This window comes from Taudactylus pleione, unplaced genomic scaffold, assembly GCF_031769625.1.
Source record: "Taudactylus pleione unplaced genomic scaffold, aTauple2 ptg000095l, whole genome shotgun sequence".
Lineage (NCBI taxonomy): Eukaryota > Metazoa > Chordata > Amphibia > Anura > Myobatrachidae > Taudactylus > Taudactylus pleione.
The window spans coordinates 11,512,478-11,525,291 of record NW_028284497.1 but is presented as its reverse complement, the minus strand read 5'-3'; the positions used below and the strand labels follow the sequence as shown (position 1 = coordinate 11,525,291).

The window sequence follows — 12,814 nt, the reverse complement described above, 5'->3', positions numbered from 1 at the left end:
AGAGTCATTGGGGTATTAAACAGGGAAAAAACACCCAGGGGAACACAGTGCCAACATATATGCACTTTTCATCTGATTGACTGTTAATATGGTACATGTGCTGCCTGTTTTAAGATCATCTCCTTCTAGCAGCAGCTCAGCATAGGCAGCTTCCAGAGGAGCAGTGGGACCTTATGGGACTGGCACACCAAAAGCAACCTTGGGGGCTGTCACAGGAAGGCCCTGAGAGACATCAGACATGAGAAACTGAGAACTGCCGGTGGTCTCTGGAGCCTCCAGTGTCCATGCGCAGGGTACAGTGGTAGTTAGCGGAGCAACAGTTCAGTAGCAGGAACAGGCAGGCAGTGGCTCCAATGTGTATAGGCTGATGGTAAGCACAAGGGCTCCAAAAGGGTGCCAGTTGGGGCTGGAGGGGTAGCTGACAAACTTCAGTAGCTGTTCTGGTTGGCATGGAAGGCCTGGGGCTGAGAGTCAGCCAGAAAGGTGATAGAATCAGCTAAAAAAGGACCCACAGAGACCCAGTGCAGTCAGGGGTGAGGTGCATAAGTGGGTAAGCACTCACATGCCAGGAATGCCAGAGGAAAGTCTCTGCCATAGGTCTTTGCGAGGTAGAACTCCTGCTATATCCACCTAAGATAGCTGTCAAGCCACACCCCCATAGAATGTTTTCATTAATTAAGAACTAATAGCCAAAAAGTAAAATCCTAGTACAATACAAATTCTAATATATTAAAAATCACAAGCCTCAAGCCAATATAAATTGATAATTGTAGAAAGTAGAAATTGATAATCAATAACCTAATACCAAACTTCTCTACCCAGCAAATCAAAGGCCCTATAAAATCAAATCATGCAGATACAAGATAAAGATACAAGATATAGAACATCAATGCTTGTGGCAAGTGGCTGTCCAAAACTAGTTGTATGCTGATGCTGTGACCTCTAGAAGAGAGTAGAAAAGCTTATTCTTTAATATGTACTGAAGGAGAAAAGCTGAAATGAGCAACTTGTATGATCTGTACTTGTCATAGTCAATTGAGGGAATAAAAAGAAAGTCTCATTACAAGAGAGCATCTTTTAATATTTCCAGAAATTTGGTATGGCTGAGAAAATCCACTAACTTCTTATTTTCTAATACAGTTTGCACATAATCATACTATCATCATCACTACTCACAGTCATTGGATGAGAGAATATTGGTGATAATCGGGCAGATTACTGTAATCTTTTGATTCAGGGGCAAAACCCCCAATAAGGTACAGTAATAATAATATTTGCTGCTTCTCAAAAACACACAATATTCCATTGATATATTATTTATTATTTAATTTTTATTATAAAAGGCTTTAGTTTTTTTTTTTACAACAGAGAAAAACTAGATTTCTTGAACTTTTATGAATTTGGGGTGCAGCTAACTGGGACATGACCACACCAAGTACAATAATACACGCTGCATCTCAAAAATATACAATATTTCCTTTAAATATATTTTAAATTGAATTATAAAAGACTGCAGTTTTTAAACAGGAAAAATGATCTTCTTTGTGGTACAGCTTAGTCAGATTCAGCACAGTATTTTTAGACAGCTACAGTAAGCTTCAAATAACACTGTTTCTGCTCTCATACACAAGTAACTATATATACTGCAGTGCAGATAGAGATCCATGTAAAAAAAACAATTGTAAGTAAGTACAGCTCACTTCAGGTTCACTCTTAACAAAAATACACAAGAGACTATTTGCACTGGATTGCAGGTAATATGAGTCATTGTGACAGTAGCCTCTTTGTACACAGATTGCAGTTGCTGCTAGTTAGTATCTGACAAACATACACAGTGACAACGACACCTGCAGTCTGTTACGCCCCCTCCCACCCACTCCATTTACCTGGAACTATAATTACATTCTTAATGGTATCTATTTGAAGCACAACAACAGCCCACACATTGCTCTTACATTCTCCTATATGAAATGTCACCTGATCATGAGGGCAGGACTCTTAAATGCAATCCAAAACACAGAAGATCCAAAATTTCAAGGCAAAATATGTTTTGCCCCGTTTTGAGATCCGAACTTGTCAGGAAAGCCCGAGCTGGGACTAAGTTCTACTTGGAAACTTCAAGTTTGTGTGTATTCAGTTTTCTGCAAAACTGAACCGCTCATTATTACTCTGAACAGATTAATTTGATGATAGAGGACTCAGTTAAAACAAATACTGTCAAAAAGAGATTACAGTATATCCAGAAAAAAACTGAAAATAATTATAGTCTCGAAATCACACAATGAAGAATCATAATTGTTTCCTTCACATAAATCAGATGAAGATGACACCAACATACGTTTTGTGGATCTGTCCTGCAATCAGTGAAAGAGATCAGAGGTATAAGGCAGAAATGCTGGCCTATTCTTTAGTCTGTTACAGATTCCTGAAGCCATAGTCACTAGGATACACATAATTGGAAGGAGGTTGCAAAATTGGAATTATGAAGAAATTCCAATTTCTTGTATTTTGTTTACTTCTCCAGCCAGCGTATGGTTTCACTGAGATGCACATATTTGTTAATTTGACATCAGATATTCCTGTAATTATAGAAGAGGGGAAATTGGTATGAATGGCACACACTCATTGGCTGTCTGATCTTTTCATACAGATTTGTTGATGTTTGCCTGACCAATTGTTCCCTTTGGAATGGCTATTTTCCGCCATACAGTATGGCAGCTTGCATGGTGTATCTTGCACATGCTGAGAAAGTGAATGCACCCATATGAGGCTATACTGATCCACACACATATTGCCCATATAAAGCCTGATTCATGGGCCAATGCAGATGTTTTCATAGTTGAGGTTTTTTTTGCACTTGCATTTGTGTGAAAATCCTTAAAATCTCCTACAGCACCTGCATTACACAGAGTATGCACACAAAGGCCCTGTTGTAATCGAGATGCACTGCTCCTGAAATGTCTGTTCCTGGGTGGTGTCTGGGAGGTGGCTAAACAGGTGCACAGAGATTGTACATCTTATGGAGTATTGTGGCTGTGTCAGTGAAAGTGGTTGCTTAGACAGATGCTGAACCGCTCATATAGGAGGCCGTACTCACACAGAGAAACTGCACCTGCCATAGGGCTGATGGAAGGTTTGATGGTGTGACCAATGGTGTATATAAAGATATATGTTGCCGCATTTGCATGAAGTCAGAGATGGGCGACCACCAATAGACCCAGCCGTGTCCACCTCTGAATCAGGCCCATTAACCTTTGACCAGAGAACAGTAGAGGGAATGGCTGCTCCCACATAGACAACACTGAGAAAGAGCATGTTACTGGGATTGTGGTACATGCAGATCAGCAAGTGAGAGTGCACACGCCTGTTAAGAAGCTCATCATTATCATCTGACATATATTGGCATTTACTTGGAGGCACAGATGGGCTATCACCAGTAGATGCAACTGTGACTGCATCTGCACCCACCTGGGAATCAGGCCCATAAACATACTGACTAGAGAAGAGGGAATGGCTGCTCTCACATAGACAGCATTGAGTAAGGGCGTGATAATGCTAATGTAGCCCATGCAGAAGAGCAAGCATTGTCACCTGTTATATGTCAGGGGCAAAAACAAACCGACAATGATGAGTGTAGTAAACCAGGTGCATACAGTTATGCTGGCAATGCAGAAATATGTGCATCTAGAGATACGTACAGCTCTGCATATGTGCAATAATCACATATTTTTGTTTGAACTTTTCTTTTTAGTGATTTACTTTGCTACCAGCTCTGTATCAGGTCTTATGCAATTATATTACCAACACATGTCGCAATTGGCTATTTTTATAAAGGAAGATAAGAACATTCTACTTGTAATGTCTCAGAACTCATACACTAACCCAGATGTACTATCTCAGAGGAGGCAGTAACCAATTTATATGTACAGTATAATCACATTTCATCATTTATCACAATTTATTATTTATCACAGTGTTCTCACAAAGGACTATATATACCAGTTTAATGATTATGGGTTATAAATATGCCTCTATTACCACAGGGTTTAAAGAAATTGAACAATTAGGGGTCAGTTTGGCAAGCAATTTGGGCATAATTGCACTTAAAGTGTCTGCACATAACTAAATTCATATATTTGCCTGTAGGCCTTATTGGTTGCGTTTAGTGACTGTACCGTCCCAATAATCTACATGTGAATATAGTGATCATTAGTATTAGCACACTTGCATCAATTCTATACCTGGTGAAAACAGATGGCAATTCTATATACTCACCTATGTCACACCCTAACTCAGCTTATTCTTTAATAAGTAACTTTTATCCATCTGCTGCTGAATCCCTGGAAATAAAGTGACTGCATGGCTGGAAAAATATAATTTCCTCCTTCTACGAGTGTCCGGTGCCAGGTGCATGTTGACTTTATCATGGCAGTTCTGCTGGTATTTTAAAAATAGTTTCCATGCATAAAATTAATATATTTATATTGGATCAATATACTGTACTTTGTTTCTCCCTCAGTTTGTGCACATGTCCTCAGTTACTGTGTAACATTGTGGGTGTCTTGCACAATAATATTTTCCAGATTCCTCAGGTTTCACTCCAGTGAGTTTAACATAAACTTCTCCTTTATTTGTGTCTCTGGACAGAGTTAGTCGCCCCTGAACAGACTGGGCATAGTTTATATTTGCATTAAACCAAATTACTCCCAGCCACTCCAGCCCTTTCCCCTCAGGTTGGCGGATCCAGCCCACACCATGCATGTTAGTGCTGTCAGTGAGGGAGGCACCGGTCACTTTACAGGTCAGTTCCAGAGTCTCTGTTGGCTTCACAGTACCAGGTCCAGACTCCACTAAGGAGATTTGTGCAGTGACACCTGCAAATAAACACAAAACATTTTGGTTCTCTATTAGCTCTTCCAGTGATCATGTTACTGGGACTATGAGATGATCAGCAAATCAGACTCACATTGTAGTGAGGACACAACACAGAGTAACCACAGGAGATTCTGCATGACTGGGCTGAGGAGTTACTGAGATATCAGCTCAGGAACTGACTGTATAGATTTTGCAGTGGACATTTCCCTGACATTGTTCTCTATATAAAGAGGAAGTTATCCTCATATATTTACATATACACTGTGTTAATTAAGTGGGACAAGACAATGATATATATGTAGCTAAATTGTCCTCAAGTTTCATTTGTACATGTGTGCCAATTATTAGTAGTTTTATACTGTGGGGGATATGTATTAAGCTCTGGGAAGTGAAAAAGTGGAGAGTGATAAATGAGCAGCCACTCAGCTCCTGTTATAGACTGTGTTTGAAAAATTACAGTTTGGAGATGATTAGTTATTATTTTATCACTCTCCAATTTATCACTTTCCAGAGCTTAGTACATCTGCCCCTATGTGATTTATGTACTATACAGTTACGCAGCTGGTTACATTCTATGATGTTAACTACCAGATATATAATTTGATCATATGAAAAACACTTTTATGAAATACAAAAACTAAGATTTTTGTTTTTATAAAGTTCTTTTAAGTTTGCAAATTGAATTATGACAAGTTCAGTAAATCATGCCTAGAAAGTTATCATTACTAAATAAAACTTTAGTATAAAATGACAACTCTTTGTTGTCTCCGTGCATGAACAAACTTCCACTTAATGTCAATTAAAGTGCACCTGTATGAATTGTAAGTGGAAAATGTGCTGCTGCTAATTATCTATAACACTATGGGACTATTAACACAGCTGCTCCTTTTTTTGTACCCTATTATCATACATTATATAAGGTACTTTATCTAATAACATTTAGAAAAATTGTCCAATTTAATTTATACAGTGCTTACATGCATTTATTTATGTTGGCTAAATATTATGCTTGTAATTTTTATCAGTTTCTTAAATAAAGATGCATAATGTTATTCTTACAAGATATTTTACAATGTAGGAAATCATTAGCAGTTACAATGCAGACCTTACTAAAGGAAAAGTTTTAAACAGTAAACAACATGAAATTACAAAATACACAAGTTATTATTATTTTATTTTATTACCAGTTATTTAAATAGAGCACACATATTCCACAAGGCTTTAAAGAGAATATTTGCCATTCACATCAAACCTTGTCCCGGTGGAGCTTACAAACTATAGTACCTTACACTACTGTATACAAACACACACATACACACTAGGGTGAATTGTTGTTTGGAGCCAATTAATCTGACAGTATATTTTGGGAGAAGTATAGTGTGGGAGAAACGAAGAGAACTCAAAGGAAAGCCTTACAACCATGGGGATAATATACAAACTACACACAGTTAGGGCCATGGTGGGAATCAAACCAAGGATCTCAGGGGGTCATTCAGACCCGGTCGTTAGCGCCAATGCGCTCGGACCGGGTCGATGGCCCCCCACAGAGCATGCGCACGACGGCGCCAGCGCCGTCATGCGCATGCGTGAGACCCGCTACGACCGACAGCGCCGGTCGTAGCGGGTCTCGATCCAAAGGGGGCAAACTGTCGATGTTGATTGACAGCTCGCCCCGTTTGGAAGGTGGGCCGGGGGGGTGGCAGCCCAAACGGAGGCGTTCCCATGGGAACGCCTACCGTTTGGGGGCGGCCCCACTGACATCACTAGTGATGTCAGTGGAGAGCTTCCGGCTCAGACAGAGCCGAAAGCTCTCCGGGGCTTACGACAAGGGAGACCCTACCCTAGGGTCTCGTCGTAAGCCCCGATGGTCGCGATGGTCTTGACAATCATGACCATCACCTTAGGCGGTCGCAAGGCTGTGGGTGTTAACCCACAGCCTTACCACCGCAAAGGAGGACGTCATTCAGACCGACCGCACGCTTTGTGCGACCGGCTCTGAATGAGGTCCTCAATGCTGACCATTACACCATCCATGCTACTTCTAATGTCAGTCAAGGTGCATGCTAACCATTACACCATCCATGCTACTTCTAATGCCAGTCACGGTGCATGCTAACCATTACACCATCTATGCTACTTCTAATGCCAGTCAAGGTTCAACCATAAAAGTACATAACTGTAGTGATTAAATGAAGCATGAGGCAGGTGCTGTGCATTATATGAATAAGCTGCATTGCCCCTGCACTGCATGAAGGAGGTGTATTGTGCAGTCTTTTAAGTTGCACATTACACCTTCTTATCCATGCAGAGCAGTGGCTGTGCAGCCTATTCCTATAATGCACAATTTCTGACTGTCCGCAGCCACCACTCTTCTGAATGGTGCCTCTCAAATAATTGGGGGTGGCGAGCCACCCCCTTGCCCTCCCTGTTCCGTCACCTATCATGTGAGATTAATTGAACGGGATCTGACCAACCATTTACCATCTAGTAGACACACATATGAAAAGATTTATTTTGATTGTAACTGGACAATATGTTCTCTAAAATGATTTTAAAGTTTAAACCATATTTTATTAATTATTATTATTATTATCTTATAGTTCACCACAGGGTATACATGATTATCAGACAATAAATACAATAGTCATAAAAGCATAAGTATCAAATATTAAAATAACACCACAGACTGGTTTGGACAGACAACAGGAATGAGGGTAGGGAAACTCAATGAACCCAGCATGAGCCTTGGGTGGGAATCGATTCAGTACTCAATGATCCTGCACTGAACATATAGGCGATCAAACAGAGTCAGAGTGACTGGAGTGGGGAAAATGACAAGAGAGCAAGGCACTGGTGATGCTGTGGAAGGAGAGCCCTGCTTGGAGGATGAACTGGAAAAGATGAATTTTAAGGGGGTGCATTTCACTATAGAGCTTGGTAGAAATTCTGATTGGGAGAGGGAGTAAGTTCCAGAATATGGGGTTACTACAAGCAAAATCATGGATATGAGCAACAGAGGAAGTGACCAGGGTGGAGGAGAGGCTCTAGAAAGAGAAAGATAGGCATTATACAGAGGAGGCAGTATGGACAGAGATAAGCATAGCGATGCAGGGAGGCTTAATGCTTTGCAATGCTGCATACACACGAACAATATGAATGATAACAATATTGTTGAACAATATATCGTTGATATCCTTCATTTTTAGGCAGTGAACGATCGACCAGTGACCAATGATGCACGTTCCCATATGGACTATAAAGATATCTTTCATCGTCCATGCATGCCGGCCAATTTGGACGATATTGTCAATTTTCCCTGTTCAGAGATGTGGCAGGACGACTCACTTTAAGATATATTTGAAAGATCTTTGAACGATCTTTGAATGATATCAATGAACGACATCTTTGAAAGATATCTTTCAAGTCATTGGTGGCACAGATCGTACCGTGTGTATGCACCTATAGTGAGGTTGAAAACTTTGAACTGATTTCTAAGTAAGATATGAATCAGTAAAGCAGGCTGCAAAGGGGGCAGTCAAAAACCTCACAGTGGATGAGAAAAATGAGGATTTTTCGGTATTCAGACTGGAGTTTTCAGTGGGAGCTGGTTTGGAGGCTATGTGAAGAAATCTAGGTGGCTTGATTAAATTCCTTCACATGGAGTAAGGATTGAGGAGAAGAGCAGACACTAGATATGATATTGGGTCCAAAGAGATAACTAATGTAAGGTAACCGAGCTGGAACAGGTATAGCATATGGTAACCAGACTGGGACCAGTATAGTGTACGGTAACCAAGCTTGGATGGATATAACGATAGCTGAGAGATATACCAGAGCTTTCCCTAGCCAAATTAGTGCCATAGGCAAGTTTTTTGGAGTATGCCCCCCCTCCATGGGATCCTAAAAAGGGGTGTGGCCCCACTGAAGGGGCATGGTCTCACTGTACTATGGCTCTATCCCCCATTGTGCTTTGCTCCCAGCACCCCTCTCCCAGCACAGAGCACAACACATCACCCCTCTCCCAGCACAGATCATAACACCCCTGCCCTCTCTCAGCACAGCACGATAGCACACCTTACATATCCCAGCACTGCACCCCCCTCATCCTACCCAACACCCCAGTCATCACCCAGCATGGCACCCTCCTCTCCCAGCACAGTAGCAACACTCATCCTTGACCCTATACCAGCAGTGTACCCCTCTCCCAGCAGTCAGCACCTCAGCCCTCTCCCAGTTCCAGACTTACTTTAATTGAGCACAGCCTGCAGAGCCACCCAACTTGAGGTACAGCAAGCAGTGGGTGGTGGACCTGCTTTTCCCAGCTCAGGCTAGCAGGCTGCATCCCAGTGCATGCCGCCACTAGCCGCAGTCCAGGTGCCCTGAAAACCAGCGGCGGCTGTTCTGTTGCTACCAGCTCACTATTTGCTGCTGCCGGGCCCAATCAGAGCTGTCAGCTGAACTCTGCCCAGCCAGAAGCAGGTGCTCCGGCCGTACCTGCCCCCAAACTCCGCTGGCTCTAGGTGGGCTTGAATGCCCCTAGGCATTTGCTTAGTTTGCCTATGCCTAGGGCCGGCTCTGTGTCATGACCAGAGTTTCTCGGCACGGTGGTCGACGGGTATTACCTGTGAAGTCACTATGGCAGAGGGCGTCTAGCGGTGGCGCTGGTGTTTGGTGAGGAGCGTTGGCTGTGCGTAGTTCTGTGCAGGCATGTTGTCACTTTGGGCTGGTGAGGCCTGGTGGTGCTTCCTTTCCACTCTGGCATGGGCGCCGCCATCTTGCTTCCGGTCACGTGACCTAATCGCCCAATCCTGGTTTGTCACATGCTCTCTCTGGCCAGTCATAGCACAGCACTTGGTATTTAGGGAGGTTCAGAGCCTCACTTCATTGCCAGTGCAACATGTTTCTCAGCATAGCTGAGAGAGTTCCCTGTGCTCACCACCTGTTACTTGTGAAACGCTACCTGCCTGCCCGGATACTGGACTGCTCTTATCTGCCACTACCTGGACTTTTACTCATTGCATTCACCTCAGTTCCCATTTGCACTTTAGTGCCATCCCTGGACTTATTTTGTCCCATTGTTCATGTCTGCCAAACCACTTATTAAAAGTTCCACGTTTTGTTTTAAATCTGCTTCTGTGTCTGCTCCTATCACCACCCCAGGCCCACAACAAAACCAGGACATCACACTCTGACTATAGCAATAGGTAATTGAGTTGGACCGATATAGCCAGAAGAGCATGCAGGGGGGGGATTCTGAGTACCCATAACCCCCTAACAGAAACGATTGCAGGTCAATGGGGAGGGCCAATATGACGTGAATACATGAAGTGGCACTTAGGAATTGAAAAAAACGCAAGACCACCAGGTAGTGCAAAAGCCAAAGTTTCAATGCTGGTGCATTTTCATCAGGGCAATACAAAAAACATGCTTTACTCCACCAATGTAGCCTCATGTCTGGCGCATCTCCCAGCCATGGGATGCAGGATGATGATGTCACACCCAGTGCTCCCTTCATGTTAAAGTACAAAAAATACATTAAAAATAATGAGGCATATAATAAAAAAGTATAGGCATAATCTCCCTGCATATTAACTCGTAATAATCCATGGTTAATAAGAAGCAAGATAATCTGGGGTAAAACAGAAATACTCTGCACACTATTAATGTAGCACAGCTGTTAGGCTCTCGGTGAGCAGATAATTAATCAAAGCAAGTAGCCAAGCTCCACAAACCAATGCAGCCCAGCTAATTAGTAGCTAATAGTACAATTAACACATGACAATTTATCATCATGATAAGACAAACCTAACAGCAAGTAAACAAAAAAACACAAATATCACACATGCCTGATGTCCTAAAAGCATCACTAATATGCTACATCCTAATAACAATTAATCAACTGACAAATATCTATATGCTATACAGCCAATATTCTGCTTGCAAACAGGTAGACAGTTTGATCAAATGTAAAGTGTGAAACAACACACAAAATATACAGTACAAAGAGACGTCAAATGAAACTTAAAGCATCTAATAAAAACATCCACTTTGCCTCCTTTTAAAGTAATAATTTTGATTTGTCACCTCCCTTAGTAAGGGGGGGGCATGATCTATAATCATATGTTTAATTGCTGTTGGCGAGTGACCCATCATAGAAAGATGCCTGGCAACTGGCTGTTCACTAGTGCCTTAGAGTACTGCTGCCCTTATTGCTTGTCTATGCTATGCCATTCTGGTTTCAAATTGGCAAACAGTTTTTCCTACAGGTATATTTGTAACACCCTACTTAGGGGTGTACTATTCTAAGTGTGTTGTGTTAGGATGATTCCTTACCAAGTATGTCTCTGGATCACCTTGGGTTCTTCCGGAATGTTACCAAATAGATACAGGCAAGAATGGCAATAAGATGATATTTATTCAGCTATTTGTAGTGCAGCAAAGTAACAACTTCTACACCAGCATCACAATAAAACAATTTAAAGTACAATTTGTTACACAACTTTACACCAGAAAAAGTACACTGGAATCTGTAAATCTTATTATGACTGGAACACAGGAACCTTTGTCCAAGCTGATGAGGAAAGGGGTTAAGCAATAGGCATGCAACAAGAAAATATTACCATATATCATCAATAATGGATGACATAAATTGCTGTATTATTTTGTGCACAAAACAAATTATAGTTTCTCGTCCTTTATGCATGCAAGTGAGTGACTAGTTGATGTAATGTTTGCAAACGGTGCCCGGGATATTTACTGAAGTCACTATTATTTAACTCCTAGGGAAACTGCAGACTGTATTAACATCTATTGAGAATGAAGAATAAGTGTATGGTCTCCTGCCTCTTTATTTTCCTTTCCTTTGTTATTACAGATGACAAAACGTTGAAATAACGGCTAAAAGGTTGGTTATGCAGTGAGATTTAAAGTTGCAATTCTTTTTATGGTGATATTCCGGCTTTATTCCTCTTACAACTTACACAGTGTAATGACTCCAGTACCTCCAATGGGGCTATGTAGTCACTAGAATAAATAAACGATTTTATGCTGACCCTTAACATAGGGGTTCTCGGCCGTTCTTATCTAAATATTTATTACTGACTTGGGCTGTTCTATCTCTGAAGAATAATACGGTAGAATAACGTTTGAGATCTCAATTGTCTCCTCGAGTGAAGACAACAGAGACAGGCATATAGGGGCATAACCTGCATATACACTGTCAATTCCGGTAAGTTGTGATGATTTATTTACTTCTCATGCAGCTGTTAGCAAAGTCTCTGCTGACTATAACTAGGGGGCCACTGTTATACCTCTCCATTCAGTCTTGTCAGCCCCTGACACTGTGGTGGTGGTGTGTTTGTTTTATTAAAAAGGCTGGCTGGATTACTCACATGTCCTGCCTCCGGCTCAACCCCTGACTTAGGTAGCCATGCCTCCGGTCTCCAACACCACAGGGAGGATAGTGCTGGATCGTTCATCACCTCTCCAGAACTCCTGCGATAAGAAAGTCTCTCTGCTTAGGGCAATCACCGCCCCTTCCAGCCAGCTCCATTGTCACTGCTCCTGCCACTGGACCAGGATGCCGCCCATAGCCCGCCTTCCAGCCAGTCAGCTCCGCCTCTCCTCTGCAGTACTGCTGCCGTGGCTGCTCCTTTGGATCCCGGCTGTCAGTCAACAAGAAGGGGGAGGATGTAGGGTGGCTCCACTGTTCATGCTGCTTCCCCCTCTCAGGCTTCCGGCAGTAGCTTCCTGTGTGCTCTAGCAACAGCTCCTCACACCTCCGGCAGCTCTACATGGCAGAGGCGGCTCCTCACAGCGCCTGCCGGTAAGACTCACTCTCTGCACCTTTGGCGGATCCTTCCCCCGTCCTGTCACCTCAGGCTCTACAACCCAGTGGCCCCCGTGGGTGCTCCCTTTTATACTAGCGGTCACGTGCGGG

At 42.4% G+C, this 12,814-nt stretch overlaps 1 protein-coding gene across 3 annotated transcripts in view; it reads left to right on the top strand.

Annotated features, from left to right (window-relative positions):
* The first annotated feature begins 4,727 nt into the window (after positions 1 to 4,727).
* LOC148526583 (uncharacterized) overlaps positions 4,728 to 12,814 on the top strand; it is a 50,359-nt gene continuing 42,272 nt past the window's right edge. For 2 of the 3 annotated variants that reach the window (XM_088470226.1, XM_088470228.1), the window contains exon 1: positions 4,728 to 4,801. In XM_088470226.1, the coding sequence (XP_088326352.1) occupies positions 4,756 to 4,801 (46 nt within the window). In that variant the 5' untranslated portion in view covers positions 4,728 to 4,755. Of the gene's footprint in view, positions 4,802 to 11,749; positions 11,780 to 12,814 lie in introns of all 3 variants that reach the window. The other variant, XM_088470227.1, reaches the window with a different exon arrangement.